This window comes from Balaenoptera physalus (assembly GCF_965194825.1).
Source record: "Balaenoptera physalus genome assembly, chromosome: 4".
Taxonomy (NCBI): Eukaryota; Metazoa; Chordata; class Mammalia; order Artiodactyla; family Balaenopteridae; genus Balaenoptera; species Balaenoptera physalus.
In genome coordinates, this window is record NC_138891.1 from 78,944,981 (window position 1) to 78,965,482 (window position 20,502).

General features: G+C 41.6%; 1 protein-coding gene across 12 annotated transcripts in view; it reads left to right on the plus strand.

Moving 5' to 3' along the window:
- Positions 1-18,990, plus strand: part of GOLGB1 (golgin B1) — an 86,649-nt gene extending 67,659 nt beyond the window's left edge. For 6 of the 12 annotated variants that reach the window (XM_082459370.1, XM_082459375.1, XM_082459376.1 and 3 more), the window contains 8 exons: positions 1,710-1,888; positions 8,223-8,388; positions 8,590-8,727; positions 13,869-14,024; positions 15,149-15,246; positions 15,704-15,838; positions 17,207-17,312; positions 17,572-18,990. In XM_082459370.1, coding sequence (XP_082315496.1) covers positions 1,710-1,888; positions 8,223-8,388; positions 8,590-8,727; positions 13,869-14,024; positions 15,149-15,246; positions 15,704-15,838; positions 17,207-17,312; positions 17,572-17,706 — 1,113 coding nt within the window. In that variant the 3' untranslated portion in view covers positions 17,707-18,990. Of the gene's footprint in view, positions 1-1,709; positions 1,889-8,222; positions 8,389-8,589; positions 8,728-10,411; positions 10,448-13,868; positions 14,025-15,148; positions 15,247-15,703; positions 15,839-17,206; positions 17,313-17,571 lie in introns of those variants that run through there. The other 6 variants (XM_082459374.1, XM_082459377.1, XM_082459380.1 and 3 more) reach the window with 3 other exon arrangements.
- The last annotated feature ends 1,512 nt before the right edge of the window (positions 18,991-20,502 follow it).

The following is a 20,502-nucleotide window of genomic DNA, read 5'->3' on the forward strand; positions in this document are numbered from 1 at the left end:
AGTCTTTGAGTACATGACATTCTTTCTTCTGCTGATGTCTTCTGAATTACTTTTCTTCTAGTTTCTTTTTATCCCTGCCTAATGTTAGCTGTTCTTCAGGTGAGTGTTAATCCTTGGTTTATTCTTCATGTTTGTGGGCAGAGTCTAAAATGCTTGTGGGTGGGACTTACCAGCTGTGAGTTTCAGTGCATGGTGATCTTGCTGAGCTTTTTGAGGGTAGTCCCCATGTTGATATTTTTAGTTCCTCTGGGGTTGGTCAGATTTTCTAGAGGAGACTTCTCAATTTCCCTTATGGACGGTAAAGGCCTGTGTGCCAGCACTCTTCAAGCTAAGTAGGGGAAAGGCTTCAAGCATTCAGAAAGCATACATTCACTTGATCACCCTTGTTTTGGAGCAGTACCCTTACCTTCTACTGTACCTAGTATTCCATAGTCCAGAGACACTCTTTTAACTTCTTCTAGAGAATAAAATTCTAGTTGTCTGTCAGAGTAACAAAAAGTGTGGAACTGGGAGGGTATTTAGGGATGTAGTTGTTCTCAAGCAGTTTTCATCGAATCCTCCTTATTTCAGCTATCACCTCCTCCTCCCTACCCCCATCACCATCTTTTCCAGAGGTACTTGGTGCTGTTAATTCCTGAGCCTTTTGAAGAGTCTGCAGAGTAAATTCTGTTGGTTCTTGGCTTTTCCTACTGCCAGCTTAAGACTTGCCTTTCCCAGATCTGTTAAGTCAGTTACCATTTATGCATCTGCTTTTCAGCTTCTAAAATTAATTTTGTTGCTGCTGACTCCTCTCTTGTTCTTGTTCTTGTGTTTTATGCTTATAAAATGATGCCTTTATTGTAGCTTTAGTGATGTTTCCAGAGAGGGTGAAAGTGATGTGTGTTCAAGGCCTCTCTCTTTGCCTAGATGTCCTGACATTATTTCTTACTACCAAGCTTTTAAAGAATATTGGGGATAAAGAGTTAGAAGATATATCTGGAATGTAGATAGGCAGTTTTACTAATTAAAGGCAAGTTCATCATCATCATCACCACCACTAACTTTTATGTGTGGAGTGCATTAATTTTCTCATTGAATTCTCATAATCTTTATGAGGAGTACTATAATTACATTCATTTTATAGGTGAAGGAAATTAAGGCTTAGAAGGTGTGTGGAACATGCATAGAGTCACACACTATGTGGGCAGGATAGCTGACTCCAAATTCTAACTGCTCTTAACACTGGGCCTGGGCATCAATGCCTTCTTTATAATCAACATCAGCTAAGCTAGAACTAAGATTGGTATTCATATAAGAAAGTTTAGAAGCCTAGCCAGGGCACATGGCTAAATAGGAAGCCAATCTATCTTTACACTTCTTGTTCTAGGGAGTTACCACCCACCAAGAAGCTGTAAAGTCCTTTAAGTCTATCCTGTCTCAGAGTTGTAGATCTAGCATCAACTTAGGACTTCAGGGCCAGTGGGCTGGGGTTGAAGTTGCAGTAGTGGTCAGGCCCTACAGCCTTGATGGCCGCTCCATCAGGAGATTCCCACCAGCCTGGCTGCATGTATTTCACCATTTTAGGGATTCATGCTGCCATTATGTCAGTGGACTGTTAGATGCTGGTAGTCAGTTGTGATGTTGACTGACTTAGCAGGGAGGTGCTGCTGACTTACAGCTGAATGAATGAAATGTGATGAATCACCCTTTTACTTTGCTTTTGGTTAAAGCTGAAGGAATTGAAGAATCTGCAGCAGCAATACTTACAGATTAACCAAGAAATCACTGAGTTACGTCCACTGAAGGCTCAACTTCAGGAGTATCAAGATAAGACAAAAACATTTCAGATTATGCAAGAAGAGCTCAGGCAGGAAAACCTCTCCTGGCAGCATGAGCTGCATCAGCTCAGGTATGGTAATCCCTGCTTTTTAACCCTTTTCTTTTAGTTTTTTGTGTTTCTTTAAATGAAATAATTATAGATTTATGGGAAATTGCAAAAATAGTACAAAGAGCTTTCATGTACCCTTCATCCAGTTTCCCATCACTATAGTACAATTTCAAAACCAGGAAATTGATATTGGTACGATTCAGAGATCTTATGCAGATTTCACACCAATTTGACATTCACTCAAGTATGTGTATAGTTCTGTGCAACTTTATCATATGTGTGGACTCATGTAACCACCACTACAACAAGATATACAGCTGCCCCATCATCACAAATATGTCCTTTGTGCTACTAGTTTATAGTCACACTTTTCCCCTCCCTCCCATCCCCATATCCCTAACTTCTGGCAACCACTAATCTGTTCTCCATCTCTATAATTTTATCTCATTCTGAGAATTTTTTAAAGTATGCAACCTTTTGAAATTAGCTTTACTCATGCATAATGCCCTTGACTTCCATTAACATCATTGCGTGTATCGATACTTCATTCTTTTTATTGATGAGTAGTATTTCATGGTATGAATGTACTGCTTTAACCATTCACTCATTGAAGGACATGTGTTGTTTCTAATTTTTAGCTATTATAAATAAAGCTGCTATAAACATTTGTATATTGGTTTTTATGTGGACAATAAGTTTTAATTTCTCTGAGATAATTTCCCAGGAGTGCAAATGCTAGGTCATATAATAAGTGGCGTTTAGTTTTTTAAGAAACTGCAAAACTATGAATGCAAAACCAGAATGACTGTATCATTTTATACTCCTACCAGCAATATATGAGTGATCCAGTTTCAATATCAAATGCTACATCCTTATCAGCATTTGATATTGTAACTAAATTTTAGTTTTTTACAGGTATGTAATGCTGTTCCACTGTGGTTTTAATTTGCATAATGGATACTAATGTTGAACATTTTTTTACATGCTTATCTATAGGTCCTTTTTGATGAAATATTTGATCATGTGTTTTGTCTATTTTCTAAGTGGGTTGTTAATTTTTACTGTTGAGTTTTGAGAGTTCTTTATGTATTCCAGGTACAGGTTTTTTTTTTTTCGTTTGTTTTTTTTCTCTCTCTAGTTGTGGCGTGCAGGCTCCGGGGCATGTGGGCTCTGTAGTTTGCGGCACGCAGGCTCTCTAGTTGAGGCGTGCGAGCTCAGTAGTTGTGGTGCACAGGCTTAGTTGCCCCGTGGCATGTGGGATCTTAGTTCCCTGACCAGGGATCGAACCCGCACTCCTGCATTGGAAGGCGGATTCGTTATCGCTGGACCACCAGAGAAGTCCCCAGATACAGGTTTTTTGGTCATATACGTGGCTTGCAAATATTTTCTTCCAGTCTGCACTTTATTTTTTTCATCCTTCCATTGAGAAGGTCTTTTTAATTTTGATGAAATCAATTTATTGATTATTTTCTCTTTATTCAGATTCAGTAATTTTTATTGTTCTGTCTTCAAGTTCACTGATTTTTTTTCTTTTTCCTTCATCACTTCCAATCTGCTATTGAGTCCATTGAGTTAGCTTTTTATTTTGGCTATTGTATTTTTCCATTCTAAAATTTCCATTCAGGTCTTCTTTATATCTTGCTGAGGCTTTCTCTGTTTTCATTTATTTCCAGTGTGTTAGTAATTGCTTGTTGAAGCATTTCTATGATGGCCACTTTAAAATACTTCTATAATTCTGTATATATAGGCCAACATCTGTGTCATCTCGGGTGTTGTAATCTATTGATTTTCTTTTCTCAATCAAGTTGTGATTTCCCTGGTTTTTAGTATGATGAGTGATTTTCAGTTGTAACCTGGACGTTTTGGAGTCCTGTAAGTTTTAAGACTCAGTCTTACTTAAATCTTTGGTAGGCTTCCACTGACACAATGCCAGCAGGGGAAGGGGAACACTGCCACTTTACTGCTGGAGGAGGGTGAAGTCCAGTGGGCTCCCTACTCAGCCTTCATTGATACCCCTAGTGGGAGGCAGTGCCCTGATACTGTCAGAGGAAGTCCAGGCTCCCCACTTAGTTAGCAGTTAGCAGGGAGCAGTGCCTCCTTACTGTTAGGTGAGAGTAGAAGTCTAAGCTCCACACATGGCTTCCACTGATACCACTCAGGGGTGTGGAGGGCAGCACTTCATTGTCACTGGGCAGTGGTGAAAGTCCAGGCTCCCCACTCAATCTCCACTGACACTGCAGGAGGGTGATTGAGGAGGGGCACCTGTTACCACTGGTTAGTGCCCACAGTCCAAACTTCCCTTCTGGCCTCTTCTGTTACTACCTCTGCAGGAACAGGGGGAAACATTTTAGTCTGTTATGGGTGGAGGTGGATGTCCAGGCTCCACATGTTGTCTCCACTGACACCATAGCGAGGGTGAGAGTGAGGGTGGTCAGAGAGAGGCACCTCTTTACCAGAGTGGTGGACAGTCCAGTGTACACACTTGGCCACTTCTTCTTCTTCTTTTTTTTTTTTTAAATATTTATTTATTTATTTATTTGGCTGCACCGGCTCTTAGTTGCAGCACGAGGGATCTTTATTGCCATGTGTGGAATCTTTAGTTGCGGCATGCAGGATCCTTAGTTGCAGCATGCGGGATCTTTTAGTTGTAGCATGCGAGCTCTTAGTTGCAGCATGTGGGATCTAGTTCCCTGACCAGGGATCGAACCCGGGCCCCCTGCATTGGGAGCGCAGAGTCTTAACCACTGGCACACCAGGGAAGTCCCCACTTGGCCTCTTCTGACACCACCCAGCAGGGAGGGTGAGGTGCACCTAGTTACCTCCAGGCAAGAATGACACTAATCTGTCCACTAGGAGTTTGTTAATGGCGGTAGGGAGATACTGTAGTCTTTCCATGGTGTTCTGCTGCAGTTGGGTGGTTATTGTCATTAATGTTTCTGTCTTGCTAGTCCTCCCCTTCCTGGGCCTTTGGCAAAAGACAGCAAACTTTTCTTGGCACTCATTCGTGTTCCAAGTTGCTGGATCCTCCCTCACCCAGTTTGGGATATGTAGAATTCAAAAAGAAAAACCAGTGTAGTCACCACCATGTCATTCCTTAAGTCCTAGAGTCCTGAGCTTCTCTACCTTCTTCTCCATCTTTTCCAGTCGTCTTATGTTTGGTTTTATATATAATTTCCAAGGTTTTTTATCTATACTTAGTGGGCGGAATAAGGAAAAATGCATCTACTCCATCTTGTCTGGATCTAGAAATCCAAGCCCTTTTCCTTTAAAGATGACTAACAGTGCTATATGTTCTATTAGAGGGAAAAAAATTATGATAGGAACTCAAATTTTGGATGGTTTTTTAATTCATTGTTTCAGATTTGATCTGAAAAGTAAAGGTAACGAATAAGTGCTTAACAGTATATAAAAACAGGTCCTGTTGTTGCAGCCTCATTGTTGGGACTTTATTACTGTTTAGTGTAAGATGGTGGTACATGCCACCTTAGTAAAATCAAACCCAAAGCTTTCAGAGTTTGATACTAAAAGGGGAATCTCCATGTTGGAGAGTGCTGCTGATCAAGCAGCACCTGCTTTGTCTCACCTGCTGCTACAGGACAAACATAGGCAAGTGAATACAGAGAATATGAGGTGGAATCTAGAGTCCCATCCAGGTTACATTATCTACCATGATGACAGATATCAATATAGTAAAATAATTATTGTAACATCCCTAAGAGAGCTCTTAATGTGTAGATAGAAGAGATTTGTTCCTTCACAGATCCTAGATGCCATGCACTTTCCTAACGTGATATTTCAAAATAAACCTTAAGCAAGGTTTATAGAGCAAAATGCTTTTTAGAATTTGGTCATTTAAATTTTATGGAGTGAAATTACATCCAAAAGATTTTCATATTCAACATCTTTACAGACTTTCTTATAAGTGAAAATATATTAAACTTATTCCATGGAGTTGGCAACTTCCCCAGATAATCCAAGAACACATTTTTTAAATCAAAGGATGATTGCAGAGAAGGTAAAAAAACTGAATTTTTGCTCTCTGGGAATACAAATTGCTTCTGTTTCTTCTTTCTGGAATTGAACCCTAGAAGAAAGATGCTCCATTTCGACCTCATCCTTTTTTCCACCAGGGAATAGCTGCCCTAGCTTATTCTGCTAGAATTTCAATTCACCATCAAGAGATCATCTTCCCTCAGATGCACATTAATGTTGACCACTGAATTTAGGGCCCCCCAAAGGTGATTGGGAGCACATGGGAACATCACCTTGACGTCTCCCATATTATCTCCAGAACTAAAAAAATATTGGAACTAAAAAAAATATTGTGTCCAGTTTCTAGTGTAAACGGAAGAAGGGCTGCAAGGCTCTAAAGGGTTATTTTCTGCAGCCACTTGTTCCTCTTTAAACTTCCTCACAGGGCATTCTGAAAGGATACTTTCCTTATAAAGTTGACCCTTAAGGGAAGAGAAAAAGAGGGAGAAAAAAAAATGATTTCTGGTCTATTGATTTTTTTCTTCCCTCATTTTCTCCCTTTCCACCTTTCTCTTAGCCTTTCTCTCTTTACCTTCCACATTTGAGCAGTTTTGAAGAAAAGAAAAATTGTATATCGAGTGGATGTGAGTAAATTATGAGAAGGAAAGGAAGACATTTTACTTCACTTTTAGAAGAAGAAAATGAGGACACAGATTTGATTCACTGACTCTAGGACCAGTTTCTTTAGCCGAATATCTTTAAGACTCCCTGTGTTTTGCTCTTGAAATACTTGGGAGAAATGAGGTTTTCAAACATGAAAAAGCTGGAACATCTCATTCAGGCTTCTATGGCACTGGGTTTGGCTTATGAGAAGAGCCTGGACTTATACAATAACATTTCTCTTCCACTTGTAGCTACTGATTTGCTTATTCTGCTCTGGTTCCTGTGCTCTCTTACTTAAGGGGTAAGTGAGGTATAGCCCATTTATGGCTGTGTTCTCTTAAGTAATCAGGTTTGTTCCTTAGTGCCTCTTCTCCACTGCGGGTCTCTCCACACCATAACTACTTGTCCATCTTTCTAAACAAAATGGTGGCTTAAAGCTTTATGGAAGAATTGTGATCTTTCTTGTGCATTCTCAGTCTTACACTCCTTCTTTCTTATTCTCTCTCATTTTTCACAGACAAATATCGGAGAAAGTGTTTTAGAAAATTTCTGTGCCTTTTCCATATAGTGGCCTTGTAATAAAAATTTATTTTAGTTTCTAAGTTTTAGCTCTGCCTTTTAAAAAAAATCTGACTGTAATCCAAGTCACCTCTTGACATAGCAGGATTATTTCATAATTGGTGTATGTCCTTCAGAAAAGAAAGGACCATTTTACCTTACTTCTAGAGAGAAACAAAAAAGTCAGATGCAATTCAAATAAAACCTTATATTATTAGGAAAAATTAGAGACATGGGTACTATTCAAAGTAAAGAGATGCTGCAGAAATTTGATTACAATCCTAATGGTTTTCTTCAATCATAGTGTAGAAAGAAGTAGAACTAAAGAATATGGCAGAGAGGCAGTTTTTGATAGAACTACAGAAAATTAGCTGGGGTCAAATAGAAGCTTCCCTCTTGGTCAAATTCAGGGGATAAATAAATATCAGCAGTTTATATCTGTTGAGTGATTGTGATATGCCAGGCTCTGTGTTTGGTGCATGACATAAAGTATCTCATTTAATCCTCACAATAATCCTAAGGAATAGATCATTTATTTCCATTTTACATGAGGCTCAGAGAGATTAAGTTACTTTTACTCAGAGTCTCATGCCTAGTGTATGATAGAGCCAGCATTTGAACCTAGATCCTTCAGACTCTACAGTTGCATTCTCATAACCCTGATAGTATACTGCATCATGGCATCGCCTTTCTGAAGAATTACAGTGGTTTCCCATTGCTTAGAGTAAGTTTTACTTAGCATGGTGTTCAATGCCCCACAGGGTCTGACTTCTTTCCTCTCCACCCTCATTTCCTGCCCTATCCACTCTACACACTACTACAACAATTCCAAAACTCACTATATATATTCATTCTTGTGCCTTTTTTTCTGTTTGCTCCCTGAACCTGGAATGCTTTTCCCATTATGGAAACCTGCCTGACTCATTGTTCAGGATTCAGACCAAATGCCTGCTTTTCTTCCCCAATCCTGCCAGTTGCAGTTCTTTTTTAAGTTCTGCTCCATCTTCTTGCTGCACATTTCTGTTTATAACATAAATTTCTCTCTGGTTATGTATTTTCTTTACTACACCTCTACAGCCCATAATACTGTTTTAAATATGCAATTATTCATCTTTGTCTCACAAGTATATTTTTGCCTGTGACTATTGCATGTTTTTTCTAGAATGGAGAAGAGTTCCTGGGAAATTCATGAGAGGAGGATGAAGGAGCAGTACCTTATGGCTATTGCAGATAAAGAGCAGCAGCTCAGCCATATGCAGAATCTTATGAGGGAATTGAGATCTTCTTCCTCCCCGACTGAGACCCACAAAGTGCAGTATCAAAGACAGGTGAGTGATTTCAGCGCTGATTGCTACTCAGAGGTAACCACTACCCAGGAAACATCAGCTTCCCGCAAGCTAAGTGCCCATCTGCCACTATTAGGCAAACCATCTGATGACTTCCTATGAGGTGGGCAGGGTTTCTGGAAGGAAGGATTTAAGCATGAACAATGTTAAGAGAGAATTTCATCAGTGTTTGTATCCTGGCAGGCATCCCCAGAGACACCAGCTTCCCTAGATGGATCACAAAACCTAGTTTATGAGACAGAACATCTTAGGACTCAGCTCAATGACAGCTTAAAGGAAATTCACCAAAAGGAGTTAAGAATTCAGCAACTGAACAGCAAGGTAGGTGTTTCCTGCTAGGCTGGAGTTCAATTTCTTGTTTCCATGACTAGAATCAAGAAGGTAAGTAGAATCTGGTTAAGCCTGGCTCTAGCTATATTAGGGGACAGAAGTTTTACCTTTCTCAGAGCCTGGGTTGCTTACCCCAAAGCACTGCACACAGGGCCATTTCCTTTTCCTCACCCTTGGAGAGTCCTTGGGAGTGATTTGGAGAAACCCATTCAGTAAGAATAAAAAAACCAACTCCTTTAGGGAGACTTCCTCCCCAACATCATCTCCCCATCTGTATCACGTGTTAGTAATATTGAGTTAACTCCCCACAAATCCTCCAGCAAGTTTCTCTGTATTTCCCAATAGTGTGTAACAGGGAAGAGTCTCAGGAAAGAGGATTTTCATGTGTGATTAGATAACAGGGACAGAGGTGAGAGATCTGCTCTTCATTTCACTCCATTTGTAAGCTTCCTCATTGTGTATTTAATGTTCTGGAATTAAAGAAGCCAGCTTGCTTTTTCCCAAACGCCAGCCTTGCCACTCTAGACACTCTAGGGAAGCATGATGAAGTAGGGGACCTCTTTCTATAGGGAAGAGCTGCTTTGCCATATGGTTCCTAGAGCAAAAGTCAAGGCAAGGTAAAAAAAGATTATTCTTGGTGACTTCACATCTCTGTCTTCTCCCCTCATCCATTCTCTGGCTTCTCTTCTTCCTTCATCTGCTTCCCCTCCACCACCCTCTTATGAATTATTATACTCCGGTTGCTCTCTGACTAGTCAAAGTATTCTCTAGTGGCACCTCCTCTAGTTCTGCCTTCTTCAGAGGAAACCAGCTAGGTAGTGTATGTTAGCACTGGAAGGGATTTAAGTAATCATTGAGACTCTGGAATCCAAAAATTAGCTTTGAGGAGGGCTATAAATGTCCAAAAAATATATGCAAAATGGGGTGTATATGTGTGTGTGTGTGTGTGTGTGTAAATTTCTCATCACAAGAACTCAGGCATTCACCAAGGGATCTGTGATCCAAAAATGGTAAAGATCAGTAGGCTGTATCACAGATGAGGAAACTAAGGCCCAGAGGTATTAAGTAATTTGCCTGAGGTGTTAGGAGGAGGTCAGTCTGAGGTAAATATGATAATGTACATGGTAAAGCACAGTGCCTGGTTTATGTAGAAGGTACTTATTAAATGTTGTTAAATTCAACTAATTGACATTGAAGTATCAGAGACTGATAACACTATTAATTTTGGCAGAGAAATTTGCATTTTTTTAAGTAGGTTTGCTGATCAAAATGAATTGGTAAAATTGCAGACCCTTTTTGGGGAGGTTGTCTGGGAGTTTTTAGGGGGGCAGTGGAGAGACTCCAGAGCAGATCCTACCCAGTTCCTCTTCTAGCCTAGTCAGTTGTTTCCAGAAAGTTCTGCCCTTCATTGCTCTGTAACACCTCCTCTTTCTAGAAACTATTCAATAGACCCCATCTCAACCTTTGTTATATTTGCCCTCCTGAACATTAGACTGTGAATCACTCTGGGCATTTGTCTTTTCCGGACAGTACTTTAAACTGCAATTCAGGGCTATTAGTAGATGATGAGGTCATTTTAGTGGACAGCAACTGAAACATTTTTCATGTAAATGTTTTACTGAAGTAAAACACCGAAAAGCACACAAATCACAAGTACATCATGGTATATTTTCAGAAAGTGAAGACACCTGTATAAGCAGCACCCAGATCAAAAATCAGAACATACCAGAACCCCAGGAGTCCCTTGTGTCTTCTATTCACTACCACCACCTTAGAACTACGTATAAATGGATCATATCTTCTCTTTTGTTTGCTTCATTTATTTTGTGAGATTCATCCATGTTGTTATGTATACTGTGATTTTTCTGTTCTCATGCTGTGTAGTATTTATTACATTGTAGGCATATAACAATTTCTCTATTCTGCTGTTAAAGAACTTTTGGGGTTTTCCAGTTTAGAGCTATTACAAATAGTGCATATAGTTTTTTTTATAAAACAAGTAAAAGAGATTGAAAATATGTATTATGTAATATATAATAAAGAATATAATTTGTTTTGAGAAACTTTAGTTTCAGTTACTTATATTTATATACTGCGTTCTGGGTCATTATCAAAGTTATGTTTTCTTTAACAGCTTTATTGAGATATACTTCACATACCACTTAAAGTATGAGAAACACTGCTTTAGATCACTGTCATTCTGGGTGAGAAAGAGTTCTTCCTTTAGAAATCAGCTGTAAGGAGGCATCTCCGTCCCTAGGGTTGGTCATTTACTTATTCATCATTCATCAAAAACAAATAACTATTATCTGCCTTCTGTGAGCCTGGCCATACATTAGGTATTGAGGATACACAGTGACCCCCTCATGGAGCTAATTGTTTGGTGATATTAAAGCCTCACTCTAAATGGGTCCCAGCTAGCTAGGAGGACTGCTTCTTAGGTCCTAGCATGGGATGGTAGTAGATGGGCTGTCAGCATAGAATGTCTCCTCTCCAAGCCACTGCCCTAATTCTTTCCATGGATGCTCAGATTTTATATGTATCTCTGCCAGCATGGTTGGATATTTGTATGTAATGCAAACTTAAAACTTAAAAACATGAGGGGAATGATTATTGGTATCATGTAGTCTCTATTTTTCCCTCCTATTCTGTTTTTCCAATTATAGATATGATGAAATACAGTAGCTTATGAGTTAGAGCAGAGGTCAGCAAACTTTTTCTTAAAGACTCAATAAATATTTTGGGTTTGTAGGCCATACCATTTCTGTTACAACTACTCAGCTCTGCAGTTGTAGCACAGAAGCAACCACAGATAACACATAAACAAATGGGGTGGTTATGTTCCAATAAAACCTCATTTACAAAGAAAAGGCAGAGACTTCCCTGGTGGTGCAGTGGTTAAGAATCCGCCTGCCAGTGCAGGGGACACGGGTTAGATCCCTGGTCTGGGAAGATCCCACATGCCGCAGCGCAACTAAGCCCGTGCGCCACAACTACTGAGCCTGCACTCTAGAGCCTGCAAGCCACAACTACTGAGCCCGCATGCCACGACTACTGAAGCCCGCATGCCCTAGAGCCCTCGCGCCGCAACTACTAAGCCCACGCTCCACAACTATGGAAGCCCGTGCACCTAGAGCCCGTGCTTCTCAACAAGAGAAGCCACCACAATGAGAAGCCTGTGCAGTGCAACGAAGAGTAGCTCCTACTCGCCACAACTAGTGAAAGCCCATGCGCAGCAATGAAGACCCAACACAGCCAAAAAAAAAAAAAAAAAAAGGCAGTAGGCCCTGGCTCATAGTTTGCCAACCCCTAAACTACAGGGATCTATGTCTATCTTAGAACAGTGCAGACATTACAAAAGGTGGTTTGTATGAGGGTGGCTTAAAAGCAGTTAGACTTCTTCAGTTATGGGAATTTTTGCTTCCAGTGAGTTTTACTGGTCTCCCCTTTCTCCTCTAGATCTTCCAAGAAAAATGTGTTGGATTTTTTCAACACTGAGTGATTTTGGGGGGGTTTTTTTCATTTATTTGTTTGGTTTTTCTTGGTGTGGTTTGGGCTGCTTACTGTGGCCAGGAAAGTTGACTTTCTTCTATATTAGGAGAGGACCATATTACTCCCTGTCTCAGAACCCAGTAGTTGTCATTGTACCCAGCTACCTTTGTTTTCCAATTAGTATTGCTTCTTAAACATTTATATTCTTTCCTTTACTAACCATTCCCAGCCCTGAAAAAACCTACAACCTACTTAAGTTCCCTTGCTGAATTCTCAGATGGGACACCATCAGAAAGCAGATAGAGCTCTAGACTTGGATTCAAGAACCATACTTGAGTCCTGGCCTGCCATCTTTTAGCCACATAACATTGGACAAGTCACCACTCATCTCTTTTTTGTCATTTGTAAGTGAAGATAGTAGTTCTTCCTCTAACTCTCTCAAATAAGATAATACTTTTGAAAGTGCTTTGTAAACTGAAAATTGCTCTTTAGAGGTAAGGTTATTTGTTGTGTTTTTCATTCTGGCTATGCAAATATTTTTGTTATACCACATGGATTTCTTGTTCTAATTTTCCATATGCATTAAATGTCCTTCCCAGTCAGAGTATCTCTAAAAAACTGTTTATCCTTTCTCCTGTAAATGTTGATTCAACTTTTTTACACAAACATTAACCCAGAATACTTAACAAAAAAGAATACTTGAGAAAAGATTGAATGTGCAGCCAGGTACACCAATTTCCTTTCACATAATGTACATTATCCAACAAAAGTACTTCAGAGAGACATCTCTGTGGTTGTTAATGTATCTGGATGTTAATCATAACTAAAACTTAAAATTTGACAGCCTGCAAGTGAGGAATTAGAATTATAGTTCCAGGGGAACCGAATTCAAGTCATTGGGTAGAAGCTACAATGGGTAAATTTTTTATTCAATATGAAAAAGAAAAATATCTGTTTTTGACATGGTAAAAAATGGCTTGGGCTGCTGGACACATTCAAGGGAAGACTGAATTACTACCTGTTACTCTTGCAGTAGAGGAAGCCCTGCCTTGAGTAACTGAAATGCTTCCCCCTGAGTTGATGCTCCCAATATAGTTTCTTACATACATAGGCATAGTAGGATTTATTCTGTTTCTCCCTCTTACCACCTGTTATCATTTTTACTTTCTCGGTAGTTTGTAACTCTCTACAGCATTGAAGAATCTGCCCAGGAATATTACTGTATGAATTTTTAGGTGATAGCTCTGTCTCCAGCCATATTGAGCTCTGAGGATTATAGTCATTTATTAGTAATCTCAACTTGGACCGAAGCTATTGCCTTTCTCCTTTTACAGGCCTCGGTTAGCCTATCCTGTGAGATTGCTTTTGGGTTTCTGCCTCCTAGTTTTTCAGTTAATGTACTAGGCACCATAAATAAAGTTTTTTACCACTCTTCCAGAATTGTCTTCCTTTCTCAGTTGAAAAATTCTGAGTTTTCTCACGTTGGAGGAACACAGTGCTATTTTTGCTATTATTGAAAGAAAGGTCTTGCATAAAAAAATTAGATCCTTAAGACTCAGGACAGCTTGCCTACACACTGCTCGTAGTGAAACTAGTGAAACAGTCCTATGGGCTGGTGCTCATCCTCTCTCCTATTTCAGTTCTCTCAACTGCTGGAAGAGAAAAATACTCTTTCCATTCAGCTCTGTGACACCAGTCAGAGTCTCCGTGAGAACCAGCAGCACTACAGCGACCTTTTCAATCACTGCGCAGTTCTGGAGAAGCAGGTTCAAGAGCTGCAAGTGGTGAGTAAGAAGGTGAGAGGCCGGGAAAAGTGTTGGGAAATTGAGTGCAGATGATAAAGTGTAAAGCGCAGCATCGAAGAGGTGGATGTCTTCAGGCTGAGGATTCATTAGGTGTGATGGAGACAGTGAGAGGAGAGGAGAGGAGAGGAGGAATAAGGTCCAGGAAGAACTAAAGAGTGAACGGATTAGGGGCTTCCCTGGTGGCGCAGTGGTTAAGAATGTGCCTGCCAAAGCAGAGGACCCGGGTTCGAGCCCTGGTCCGGGAAGATCCCACATGCCGCGGAGCACCTAAGCCCGTGCACCACAACTACTGAGCCTGCGCTCTAGAGCCCGCAAGCCCCAACCACTGAAGCCTGCACGCCTAGACCCCGTTCTCCGCAACAAGGGAAGCCACCACAATGAGAAGCCCGTGCACCGCAACGAAGAGTAGCCCCTGCTCGCCACAACTGGAGAAAGCCCGCGTGCAGCAACAAAGACCCAACTCAGCCAAAAATAAATAAATTAATTAATAAATTAATTAATTAATTAATTTTTAAAAACAGTGAATGGATTAGAAGGAAAAAGATGAGAGAGGTGGTGGGAGAGAAATCAAAAAGTGAGTGGGAAACAGTGATGACTGAGGCTTTTGGAAGGCTTTTTGCGTTAAGTAATAAGAAAGCTGTAGGAAGATTTGGACCTGAGAAACAAAATAGGCAGAGCTGTTGACAGCAGTGGAGAGGAGAGGTTGTTGAAGTTGGAGGAGACTGAGAGTTAGGGTGGAGGTGAATAGGACATGGAAGGAAGAGGAGGGGTTGGGGAGGAGTTGTTGAATAAGGGAAGGAGCAGAGTAGCTTCTGGAATGTACATGAACCTCCACTAGAAGAAAGCAGATTTCAGTGATAAGCCTTTAAACTTTTAAGAGGAGAGATTCAAGAATGAGAATCTGAAGGAAAATCTAATAAAGAGTTTTATGTAGGAGATTAATCTATTAGAACAAAAAATTCTCACTCTAAATCTGTACTTGAAGAGAGTGATAACGGAGGTATTCCTCTCCACATTTCTCTTTCTCTCCAATGCCTAAGTGAGTTCTCAGTTTGCCTAAGCACAGTTTCTAAACTGCTTTCATCACTGAATTACTAAACTTATTCTTCTTCTAGGGACCACTGAATATAGATGTTGCTCCAGGAGCTCCCCAGGAAAAGAATGGAGCTCACAGGAAGGGTGATCCTGAAGAACTGAGGGAGCCACAGCTAAGGTTGGGGAGGAGTTCTCAACCCCGGAGCGTGTGCTATGTTTGCAGAAATTGGGCGGTCATCGAGTTAGAACAGGAGTCCGTTGTATGGATTTACTATGCCTTCTTATCTTACTGGCCTCACAGAATTAATGTGAGGATTAAAAAGTGACAATTCTAATAACAAATTGTGTGTGAATAGTTCATACAGCAACGCCCCCTGCCAAACACACACCTTACTAACGTTATGGTGTTCAAATGAAAGCTATTCAGTCAGTCCCTAAAATCTCTTAAAGCATTTCCTACAGCTTTAAGAGATTTTCCTACATCTCTTGACAGGTATGCTTTTAAAATATTCTTTGTGTTTGTACAGTCTTCTGTAAATTTTCATGCTTTGTAACCTTATGAAGACTTCGGATCCCTTGTATCAGCAACTGTGTCCTGCATCTAGTGATGCTGTTGTTCTCCTTTTGTCCCGAAGCTTTTCTGAAGCCCAGCAGCAGCTGTGCAACACTAAACAGGAGGTGAATGAATTGAGGAAGCTGCTGGAAGAAGAACGAGACCAAAAAGTGGCTGCTGAGGCTGCCCTCTCCATGGCCGAGGAGCAGATCAGGCGGTAAAGGGCCGAGGGACACAGCCTCTGTTCACTTCTGACCCTTTCTGATCATACTCATGTGCATTTCAGTGGCCAGACTTGGGACTAATTAGGATCTAGTTCTCATCCTGAGATGGGTGCTGTAGTGAGGGTAGGATCAAGACAAGCCACGTTAATCCAAGCTCAGCCCCTCCACAATTCCCTCTTTGGCCCTGATGCAGAATGGAAATTGAGGCAGCTAATCAAGCGCTGCCTCCCAGGCCTGGCGCTGCCGTTGTCATGTTAGCACCTCACACGCAATCTGCAGTGCTTGTGGAACTCAGCGGACTTGCCATTTAAAAGCAGCTCACCAATACTTATAAACATCTCCTCCTTCCTCAGCCTAGCCTACAGAAGGTGACAGACGGACCTACGTGGTACCAGACCATTCTGTCCGCATCAAGGCTGCCCCTGAAAAGCTTATCTTATGGAGGAACAGACACAGAAGGGTTCCTGTGCAGCCAGCCTGGCTCTCATGAGGAGAACAGGCAGGATGGAGCTAGGCTGGGCATGTTCAGTTTCTCTTTCCAGGCTCACAAATCAGATTGAAGTGTTCCTTCTCTCCTGGAGAAAAGTGTGGGCCCTGCCAAGAGAGTCCAGGAGTTTTAGGCTAATGGACATCCCTTCACATGGAGGGAACATCAGGAGTAGAGTTCCATCCTCCCCACCACGATTAAAAAGTGCATCCCTCTAGGCAAATGCTTGATCAAGTGTGTGCTGTGTTTACTCACAGCCCCTTGATACATTTCTCATTTTTGTGAGAAACCATTGAGTGGATAAAGGCAGCTTCTTCATTAAATGGAGAAGTTCCAGTATTAAATAAATAAGCAAATCAGCAAAAAATGAAGCAGAAAGCAGTAGAGGCTGCCAGTTCAGTTTAATTGTAAGAACCCCACAAAAATCTTTCTTGGATGCTTTTGCCTATTAGCTTTTAATAAATGGAAAAAGAATTAATGAGCTTCTCTGAGTCAGGTGTGGTATAGCAGAGGTTTAGAGACACACCTGGGCTTTGAATTCTAGCTCTACATCTCACTGGCTGTGCCACCGTGGAAAAGTACTTTTACCTCTTTAAGCCTTACTTTGAAGATAATAGCACCAACCTCAAACCTGAGGATTAGATGTATGTAAAGCACGTGATCCAGCATCTGATCCACAGTGGGCAGTCAATTCCTGGTAATTATTACCATCTCTACTGCTGCTGAAAGAAATCTGTCTGCCCTTACACTCCTTGCATGGGGGTGGGGCCGTGGGAGCAGCCCTTGCTGCAAGTCCCTTACCCTGCATCACATGACAAGAAGGCCATCAGCCTCTCATGCCGTGGACCAATGCCTCTTTTTCTTCTCAACACAGGTTGGAGCATGGTGAATGGGACTCTGCCCGGTCTCCTATCATCGGCTCCTGTGGCTCCCAGGAGCAGGCACTGTTAATAGATCTCACAAGCAACAGTTGTCGAAGGGTAAGAAGGGGGAAGGATAAAGAGAGGGTACTGTGCTCTCAGACAGGGCTGGCTGTGTTGAGGGCAAGGGGTCAAGGAGAAGGAATGTGGGCCTGAGACTGGAAGGGTATGGAAGGTTGGAAGAAACTAGTGGAATCTGCCAAGTTGTTGGCCCCAAGGGGCTTTCTCTCAGGTTACCTCTTTTCTACAGTGGTTGGAGAAGGGAAAGGGACAGATCTCTTTAGGGCAAAACTCTCTGACTTTCAAATTTTCCTTTCAGACCCGGAGTGGTGCTGGCTGGAAGCGGGTCCTGCGTTCGCTATGTCATTCCCGGACACGGGTGCCACTGCTGGCAGCCATCTACTTTCTGATGGTTCATGTCCTACTCGTTCTATGTTTCACAGGCCATCTGTAACCCTAGTTCTCACCTTTTGGATCACTCCCCTCAGAACTTGGAATTCCCTCACCTCTAGCATCAAAACCATCAATTCCAGTGGAACAATCTTCCCACTTACAGGTCCTCTCTCCAACTCTCCACAGAAAGTGCCTGCAAAAACAGAGGTGGATATGAGCACAGGTTAGAGCTGCAGGGACCAGTGAGTCTGCTTTCTTCTACTCTCCAGGGCCTGACACTTCTGCATAATCTGAGGAGGCCCCACAGTTGGTTATTGAGCCCAATATTTGTTCAGATTTTTCAGGGCCCTGATCTTTTATGGTCCTATGAAAGATGCTGAGGAATGTCTCTCAGCCAGGAGGATGGTTCCAATAAACCTAATAATCAGAAGTCCGATATCATTTTGATTGACACTTTCTTTGTCTCATGTACCTTATATTTTCTCCTGCTTCAGAGGGAAGGTGAACCTGCCATAAACAATGGCAGGGGGAGTGTTCTGGGGAACATTATCTCATAGGATATCTAATTAGGTCTCTGGCAAAATGGAGCCAGAATAGAAGAACTCCCCAGGGCTTTTAGCTGTTGGATCACAGGGGAGGACGGCGTCTCTTCCCCTGGCTGTTCAGACACGATTGGAGTGAGAGTCATGGTCCTGGACTATAGGGCAAGGATCCCACTGCTTATCCCTTGATCACATGTGTACTAAGGTATTCAGTGGCCCGTGCCTTTCCTTTCGCTGAAAGGCACGAGGAACTGGCTGTGGACAGTGGGATTCAATTCTTGTCATTCGTGTGTTATCTGAATAAGCCTCGAATGTGGGCCCTAAGACAGTACACTAGGAACCAGTCCTAGGTGAGGCACTGACTGCCAGCCAGGGAGGTCTGACTGGTGTGACAACCACTCCTAGCCGCTTGAAGTACGAAGCTGCTTTGCTGTTGGTGACAGTTATTCCGGTTTCTCATTGCGTCGTCATCTGCCCTCTGCGGTAACAGAGAGCTGAGGAAAATGGAAGGAGATTATAGAGAAGACAAAATATTTAAATCCAAGCCTGAGAATGACAGCTGGGTTTTGAATTCCATTTGTGCCTATTCCCCAGCTCTCCTTTCTCCAACCCTTACCCGTTGGTTATTTTCTCATTTTGCACATGTTCCCTGCCTGGTCTCACCACCCAGAGAGGAGAGAGAAAACTGGTGGACGGACTGATCCGCTCTAATCCTTTGTTCTGTGGTGACCAAATCATGGTCACAGCAACCCAGGAACTTTCCTGAACAACTGTAAAATAATAAAATTATTTTCAGAATGAAATACTGTGGTGGCGTGTGAATGCATGTATACACAGTTGCTTACATATATGTGTTTGCATGCTGAGGAGAGGAAGGTACATAGAGGAAGTAGGGATGGAGTAGCCAGGAATTTACCATAGGAATAGAAAGCTCTGCATATCCAGGCTTCATTCTCACTGGCCAGCATCTGGCTGCTTGCGTCCTTCTAGCCTTAGCTGCTAGACCCCAGGGTGGTGAAGCGGAGCAAGGAAATTCCATCCTAATACTGAACCTAACAAGCTGGGCCTTAGGGCATGAGATTCATGCAGGTTTTTGCCTGGGCCTGGGAGAACTGTCTGGTGCATATTGAAAACATTTTGTCCCTAGGGATCCCTCTGGGTAGGAGTGGGGGAAGGGAAGTCTCATAGGGGGAAAGCAGGATGGGCATTATGATGTGTTTATATCAAGTCACTGCTTGAGAAATGCTAGCTCACTTTCTCAAGGTACAATAAGTAAATTGAACCACGTCTATCTGGCTTTAAGGCCCATGCTTGCTATGTCTCACTGCCTCTCATCAAGAGTGAACTTGGGGGACTTCCCTGGCGGTCCAGTGGTTGAGACTTGTGCTCCCAATGCAGGGGGCACGGGTTTGATCCCTGGTCAGGGAACTAAGACCCCGCATGCCACACGGTGCAGCCAAAAAATAAAAAACAAAAGAAAAGAGTCAACTTGGGACAGTTGCTAAGGAGAGATGGACTTGATTGTTTTTTAATTTTATTTTATTGAAGTGTAGTTGAGTTACAATGTTGTGTTAGTTTCTACTGTACAGCTAAGTGATTCAGTTATACATATTTTTCATATTCTTTTCCATTGTGGTTTATTACGGGATATTGAATATAGTTCTCTGCTATACAGTAGGAACTTTTTGTTTATCCATTCTTTATATAATAGTTTGCATCTACTAATCCCAAACTCCCATCCCTCTCCCCCCCACCCCCTTGGCAGCCACAAGTCTGTCCTTTATGTCTGTGAGTCTGTCTCTGTTTCGTAGATAAGTTCATTTGTGTCATATTTTAGAGTCCACATATAAGTGATATCATATGGTATTTGGCTTTCTCTTTCTCACTTACTTCACTTAGTATGATCATCTCTAGGTCCATCCATGTTGCTGCAAGTGGCATTACTTCATTCTTTTTTATGGCTGAGTAGTATTCCATTGTATATATGTACCACATCTTGTTATCCAAGATGGGCTTTCTCGTCATCTATGATTAAATTCTATGATTTCTCTAAACAGCTGTATCTGGATGGTGTATCACAATATCTGATCTGATCATTTCTATTTTTGACCCAAAATTAGGACTCAAAATGTTCTAAAAGATTTTTTTTTCCTTCTACAAATTTACTCTTCCTTAAAATAATTTTGGTGCTGCCATAATAAATAGGTTATGAAGTAGGAGAAATAATCAGTTGATCTCCATGCTAAGCATAGAATCCTTAGATTTGGAAGTGACTAAAGTCTTATGTTCCTAACGCAGAAATCCCCTCCTCTGTA